The 7,684-nt window shown below is 47.0% G+C and overlaps 1 protein-coding gene across 1 annotated transcript; it reads right to left on the bottom strand.

The window, feature by feature from the left end:
- Nucleotides 1–1,877: 1,877 nt before the first annotated feature.
- On the bottom strand, nucleotides 1,878–4,242 carry LOC147992917 (uncharacterized). The gene is made up of 5 exons (XM_087541817.1): nucleotides 4,199–4,242; nucleotides 3,425–3,552; nucleotides 3,076–3,181; nucleotides 2,893–2,972; nucleotides 1,878–2,549 (listed from the first exon to the last, which is right to left on the bottom strand). The coding sequence occupies exons 2-5, from the start codon at nucleotides 3,542–3,544 to the stop codon at nucleotides 2,289–2,291; spliced, it is 567 nt and encodes a 188-aa protein (XP_087397943.1). The 5' UTR covers nucleotides 3,545–3,552; nucleotides 4,199–4,242; the 3' UTR covers nucleotides 1,878–2,288.
- Between the last annotated feature and the right edge of the window lie 3,442 nt (nucleotides 4,243–7,684).

The following is a 7,684-nucleotide window of genomic DNA, read 5'->3' on the forward strand; positions in this document are numbered from 1 at the left end:
AACATCAAACAGTTATAGTAAGCATTTTTGTACAATTTTTTGGTCAGGGGGCAAGGATGCCCATGAACCTGGGGAAGAAATGAGTAGGGATAAAACATCGGCACAAAACTTGCTCTATTGTTTTGCATTCCAAATAGACTGGGATCAAACAATTCTCCAGGATATTGGGATTGTCCAAGCTGCAAATATAAATACATTTTTTTGTAAGCACCTATTTTTTGATCCACCTCTTTTTTCCTGGTTCATATGAATTTCATAAACATGAGGTAAAACATAGTTAAAACACTTGCCTGTGTACCAATGGTGTCTTCTGCAAAGTTATATTGATGACCTGCAGTCATCTTTTTCTTGTTAGTTAGTCACCATCACACATATGTTTGTATACGAAATTGGTACTTGTTCTTTTTTTCAGTTCAAGAAACAAAATGGTACTCTGTTTTTCCAAACGAAATAACTTCATGAAACACTGTATGCACATGCAGAACCTGAATGTAAATGCATAAAGGAAGATTTGCTGTCCAGTTCTTTAATTTCTTTCGGTCTTTTCTTTGGGTTATCTGAAATCTAGGCACATCTACGCACTTGCACACACTGGATCTAGCTGATCCTACAAGCCTGATGACACAATTATTGCTATGCACTGATCTACATGCCTGTTATCTTCTTTTCTGTCAGCAGATCAATCAATCTTTTTTCTTGTTCCATGAAGACTGGAACAAGCAACCAACACGCTGATCTTTTCGGTGGTGTTTTCAGAAGAAGGAAATCAGGGAAGAAGTAACTAACCATGGGAAGAGGTACCACTGCCTGACATTCTTGTCCCCTGCTGCATCTTGCTCTGTTCCTTTTCTTCAGATCTCCATTTTTGCTTGTTCTTCATCCAGCCATGGCGGCTGTGGTAGGGGAACGGGGGAGGAAGGGGATGGAATGGATGGAGGCGAGGGACTAGAGGTAAGGGTTATCGGGGAGGGGTGGGGCGAGGGACCTAGGGGGTGGGGGTGGCAGGATAGCTGTGATCATCAGCTGGCAAAAGAACACCCACTTTTTTGACTACTTTTTTTGACAAGCTTGTCTGTCAAGAAAAGTACCCCCGGCCCAGACATGGACTGGCACAAGGCCTACAAACAAACAACTAAGCCCACAAACAAACAAACAACCAGGCCCAGGAAAGAGGGGAATGGGGGAGGGGGGTGCGGGAGGTTCACGGGTGCGGCCCAGCCTTTGGAAGCGAGAAACAAGATAATCAGGCCCGAAGCGGGGGAAGCGCGGGACAAACAATTGTCGAGAGACAAACAGATCAATCAGGAGGAATACAAACAGGCTGACGTAATCTTAAATGTGACATAATTATGTCACATCTAGATGCGTCCTAAATAGACCCTTATCTTTTCGTTAATTATTAATCCAGGTGTTCTATCCTATCCGTCCATGCCGGTCGGGTGAGATCTGAAATTGATGTAGCAGCTTAACAGCCCCCGGTCCCCTTTGCCACGTTCGTATTTTTTATTGGGAAACCCTTCCTATCATACTTCTGATAGGAAGAATTCTTCAGACCACTTGTGGACCGTAGATACGTGTTTTATCACACGGCTGAGATGCGAATCTGAAGACCATTGCCCAGTTTCCAAGCAGAACTATTTTAACGCCATAGGCCCACAGCCCCCCTAATCCCATAAGCCGAGACATGGAGGAACGATCCCAGCAGCAGATTCATGGATTCTCAATGGATCGAGGAACGATCTCCGTTTATGTTTCAGTGTGGTCTTCAAAGCTTGATATAACAAGGACGGTAGTAGATGTCCTCTTAACTATAGATTCACTGCATTTTTCAAACTTCAGCACCGACGGACGGTGTATAAACAAAGGAAGAGGATTGTCTTTCCGTTGTACTGTCTACTGTCTTACAAACTTTTTTTTGCGCGGATACTGTCTCATAATAAATGCCCTATCTCAAAAGAAAAAAGAAAACGCTTACAGATCAATCCAAATTCGTCTCGTCGGTACCAGGTAGCTACAGCAACAGAGTAGTGACACCATCAGTCCATCACGGCATCGCCGACTCATCTCGGAGAAAGAAACTAGTGTACATACATTTTCAAACTAGCTGGTACATATCAAGATTATTTGATTCACCACGAGCTAGACCAGGAGCAGTACATATTTTTTCAGATGTCAAGAACAATGCACGAAGCGCCTTAAATCATCATCAGGAAGATACATCTTTCAATTAATTGAGCACCCAATCCTGCAGCCTCGACGACGCCGATCTCCATTCCGTCCTTGAACGCTTAACCCACACGAGGGGTTTGCACGACGTTGTTGTGCCTGTCTACAATGACCCGAACGCGCCTCGAGCAGTAGCACATGGTCATCAGCTGGTTCTCCAGGACGACTTCGCAAGAGAGGTCCGGTTTGCCCTTCATGATGATCCTCTTGGCCTTGTGCACTTTGAGACCCACCACCTGCGGCCACGAGCACCCACGGTACTTGAACATGTCGTCAGAATGGATTGAACGCATTCTTTTCCTCCTTGCATTGCATCTATCGGCCTGGAGAGACGGGCACAGATGTGGATCAGCTAACAATTTGCCTAGGAGTGAAGTAAATTGGTGCTAAATGTTTCCTAGTAATTGATAGCGTACTGTAAGAAACTTGCACACGCATATCTTGTACATTCTGGTCATGGGATAAGAGAGGATAACATTGATGCATAACACCAACTAAAAAAAATTGACGCATAATTGTTTTGTTGTTATTTGGAGCGACGTAGATGCATAGCAGAAAATGTACATGCATGGCATCAGTGTATATACATCAAAGGGACGGCGCACACGATGATCTGCTTTTTTTTTTGTAATTCAGAGACAAAATGGCCGACGAAACGTTGCACACCTGTTCTTCTTCCAATGATGATGGCGCGGTAACCTCAGTAGCCGGCTCCAGCTCCTCTGGTGGGGCAGATTCAACAATATCTGATAGGGGGGCAGATGAGTAGAACAGAGTTGAGCCGATCAATCCAAAGTATTGTGTAAAACATGTGTGGAAATGGAATAGTGCTTGGAATCAAATGTCTACTTGCAGGAGGGTCGAGGGGCACCCCGGCTGGTCCCTTAGGACCCCAATATTTATACTTATTTGAAGTATTTAGCCGCCACAATGTTCGCTTTGGCTCGCCTTGAACCTACGTACACCAATTACAACTTTGGAATTAGGTTGTAAAAGTGAAGATCTTAAATATTTTTCTAACATGTTGTTACCAAAGAAACATGTATACACATTGGATATAGATGGTTCGCATGAAGAGGAGATTACTTAGGTGCTTAGCTGAAAATGTACCTAAAATTCTATGCGAACACACAAATCATTTATAGTCTGTTCTCATGTTAAACCATACCATTCCTCTTTATGATGATAACAAATGTACCTTGGGTATGTATTCTGCAACCTTAACAATCTGCACCCTCCACTCCTCTCGTGGAGGGGCTTGAAAAAGATCCGAGAGTGATTCTGGCCGAGAGGAAGCTCTGTCGCTGGGCTCCCCCATTATGATTCCTGGCAATTTATATATAATTTACATGCACTGCAAGCCATATGTGCAAGTGAAAAAAAGGCGTAAATTAAATTTAAATAGTCCCACTAGAAGGCAACAATTTTATGATCAGGAACCATATCCTTTGATTTGAATAGTGCGGGCTCTCCTTTTTTACCCTAGCTAAAAAATGGAACCTGAAACCTTGCAATGCCCTAGTGAATGATCTTGATATGGTGATGGTGGGTTCTACAATTTGCCCATTAATCCATCTATCTATACGAGTAGTACAATGATCTAGTGTGCAGAATATCGAATTAAGGCGTATACGCATGCCACCATACTAGCTAGCATCATTTTGGACGATACAAGAATGGATTCAGACGGGTCCTACATTTCCTGTTGAAGAAGAAACCCGATCGACATTAATTGGTGAGTATAATAACATATCTACTGTGCTAGGGGGGACGGCTCTGTTTCCAGGTCACAAGAATCCATTGGATCATTCGAAAAAAGAAGAAGAAGAAGAATCCTTTGGATCAATGGAGCCCCAAATCCCATTGAGAAATTGGAAATGCTGGATGAGAGAGATGGCCGGCCGGTAGCTAGTCTAATGACGATCGTGGAAAGGATTAAGTATTCAAGACGAACCAGAATGCATGAACGTACCCGGACAGATGTACGGAGAAGGAAGGAAGCACGACGGCGGCAGGCAGACGACAGGAGGTGAGATCCATGCCCCTCCTCGTTATCGGTGTATTTATACGTGGTGAGTTACGGGCCGTAACTGACTGATCCATCCAAGCGTTTTGTACGGGCCGGGCCATGAGGTAGTTGCGGCCCGCCGACATGCAAAGAAGCATCCATGCATTAATAAAAGGAAAACGTTTATTTTCAATCGACTGATTTCTCCCCGTCGTAACCGTCGTCTGCGCGACACGTGTCCCGCCCACCGCTCCCACCTTATCTTCTCCCTCCAGCCTTATCTTCTCCAACAATGCTACACTTACGGGCACTGATTTACGGAAAGCATGTACGGGATGAGGTGGTTGGATGAGATGAAACATACTGGCAGGCCCCACCCTGAAAATCAGGGGGGAGATTAGTTGGATTGGGCCAGATAATCCCGTAAGTCCCTCCGTAGGCCAAAGTGCCCGTAAGTGTAGCATTTTTGTATCTTCTCTGCCCATCGCTTCATTCTGTTTCCTCCCTTTTCTCGATCAACGGCAAAGGAGAGGCACCACCGCAGGGGAGCAGCCTGATTCATCCTCACGCCGCCGGGGCTGCAGGGGAGCGCAAGCGAGGTTGTCGAAGCTCTGCCGTGGCTGTGTTGAGGCGCCACCGTAGCTGCATCGCGGCTTCCGCCGTCATCGTGTGCATTGCGTCGTAGCGCCCGCCACGGCGGCCGCAAATGGAGCGAGGTTGTTGAAGCTTTTGACGTGGTTGAATTGAAGCCCCACCGGAGCTGCATCGCAGCTCCCGCCGCCGTCGGCCGCGTTGCAATGGAGCGTGCCGTGGGGCTACAATGGAGCTCCGCCGCGGCTGCAGTGGACCGTGGTCGGGGCTGCAATGGAGCTTCGTCGGAACGCCGCTCGCTGGTGGCCGCAATGGAGCTCCACGTTGGCTGTAGTGGAGCGCGACCGGGGCTGCAATGGATCTTCGTGGAAACGTCGTGCGCCGGTGGCTGCAATGGAGCTACGCTGCGGTTATAATGGACCACGGCGGGGGCCGCAATGGAGCTTCGCCGGGACGCTGACGGTGCTGCGTCGGAGCTTTTTTCGCGCCGTGGTGCTGCAACGTAGTAGAGAGGCGCAGTTGCCGGAGACGCCCGCAGCTCGACACCGGTGCTTCGACGCAGCTCGCCGCCGGCTGCTCGACGTCGGTGCTGCAACGCATCAGGAAGGTGTAGTTGTCGGAGGCGCCCGCAGCTCGATGTCGGTGCTTCAACCCATCATGCAACGGAGGCCGGAGACGCCGGTGCTGCAATGTAGCTCGATGCCGGTGCTTCAAGCCATCACACAAGGGAGGCGGAGGCGCTGGTGCTGCAACGTACCTCGCCGCCGGCTGCTCGACGTCGGTGTTGCAACACAGCACGCTGGGGAGGCGAGGCGCGACGCTATAGGAGCATCTGGTGCGTCGATGCAACATCGACTTTTTGTGGTGCTGCTAGTGTCGCTATGCGGCACACCGGACACTGCAAGACGGCGTCGATGCGACGGCTTCCCGGCGTTGATGCGTGGTGGCTGGGAGTCAGGGGGGCAATTTGTTTTCAGCGGGCGGGGGCACGTGCTGTTGCACCTATGCAGCCAGAGGAGAACGAAAAGGGGTATGCATTTTTGCAGTTTAGCAACGATATGGTGCATTGCGCACACTATGACTTGATAAAAAAAATCATATTACTAGAAAGCTTAATTTTATACGATATGTTTGTTTCTACCTCTGTAATGGTTTTGAACTTGTTGTACCTTCCTACTTCTCTTTCGAGGGGGATTATGCAAATAGACCAATTCGTTGAACTTGACGTCGCGTCAAAGAAAGAACTCAAGATAACTGAGATGTGTCTCGCAAAGCTTTTCTCATGAGAAACTGCTGCTACACGGACACGGAGTTTCGGAACTGAGCACGGGCATGGACATTAAATTCATGAAAATTAGAAAAGAATTCAAAAAATGCAGTTTTTTTTGTGGTGCAAGATGCTCCTATAAGTGAAGATGCAAAAAAAAAGTTGGACATTTAAGGAGCTCATGGCAAAAAAGAGAAATTTCAGGTGTCTGAGAAACTTATGAAAAAAGCACTTTCAAACTTGATTGTCTTCTTTGCCACGAGCTCCTCGAAAGTACAAAAACCTAGAAAATTTGCACGAACATCACGCATTTGATCATCTTACACCACAACACAAATCGGATTTTTTGCTATTTTTTACTGTTCATGAGGTGCAGATGAGCCCGGGTTCCGAATTGAATTATCGCTGCTACCCTTACTTCAGTTGGAACTCATATTAGCCAATGGGATAAAACATCAGGTATTGAATCAATTATATTTCTTGGTAAAACAAACGTCTCCTCCTTTTTCTACGTGGGTAAAATTGAAGGTCCAAAAATAACTGAAACTGCATATAATGTATATATGCCCAATTCCACATTGTTAGATAGGGGAAAATATCAGGTGATACCATGCCTTAGATGCTCCCATGATACGAGCTTCTGGTCCGTCGGATCTTAGATCCAACGGCTTCTAGTAGGTTCTGAAAGGTTGTCGTACTTGTTCGCAATTTTTAGACTTCAAAAGGTCTTTTTCGTAAAATGTTAAAAGCCTTTCGTGAGCCGTTGGATCTCAAATCCAACGACTCCTAGGAGCTCGTATCATGGGAGCATCTAATGCTCCGTATCACCTGATACTCTCCCTGTTAGATAGATAGTTTAAACATAGAGATATCTATGCATGTAATATCTCTCTCTCTCTCTCTCTCTCGCATCTCCTGTAACCATCGCATCCTAAGCGATCGATGGCAAACTTGTAAGCCACGACAGGGGCTTCCTGTCCTCAATCAATATAAGTCCACGCGGCTCCCCTCAGGGGAGTAGGAACGCTTCCACATCTAACATGGTATACAGAGCAATCCTCTTCCCATCTATCTAGCGAAGCCCTTTCTCTCGATCACCAGAAACCCAATCGACAGAAACCATATCGACAAAAACCAGATCGATCGACATGTCTTCCACCTCGGCTCTCGTCTCCCTCAACCTTGGAGCTCCACCTGTCGAGAAGTTAACCAAGGAGAATTTTCTCCTGTGGAAGGCCCAGGTGATGCCTGGCCTGCGAGGAGCACAGGTCACCGGCCTCCTAGACGGATCCGACGCCGCGCCCCCGAAGACGGTGGAGCAGTAGCAAGAGGACAAGACTACAGTCATGGTGCCAAATCCTCTCTACGCGCCATGGTTGTCGAAGGATCAACAAGTCCTCCGCCATCTCCTGAACTCTCTCTCAAAAGAGATCCTCGCCCAAGTTGTGAGTAAGGAGAACGCATTTGATTTATGGACTGCAATAACTACTATGTTTGCTTCGCAGTCTCAATCTCGAATCACCAATTTGAGAATTGCCATCACCAACACAAAGAAGGATGTCCAGCAACTCCTACATCGCTTGGATGAAAAT

Source organism: Triticum urartu, chromosome 1A (assembly GCF_056163025.1).
Source record: "Triticum urartu cultivar PI428250 chromosome 1A, HENAU_Tu73, whole genome shotgun sequence".
NCBI classification, from domain to species: Eukaryota; Viridiplantae; Streptophyta; class Magnoliopsida; order Poales; family Poaceae; genus Triticum; species Triticum urartu.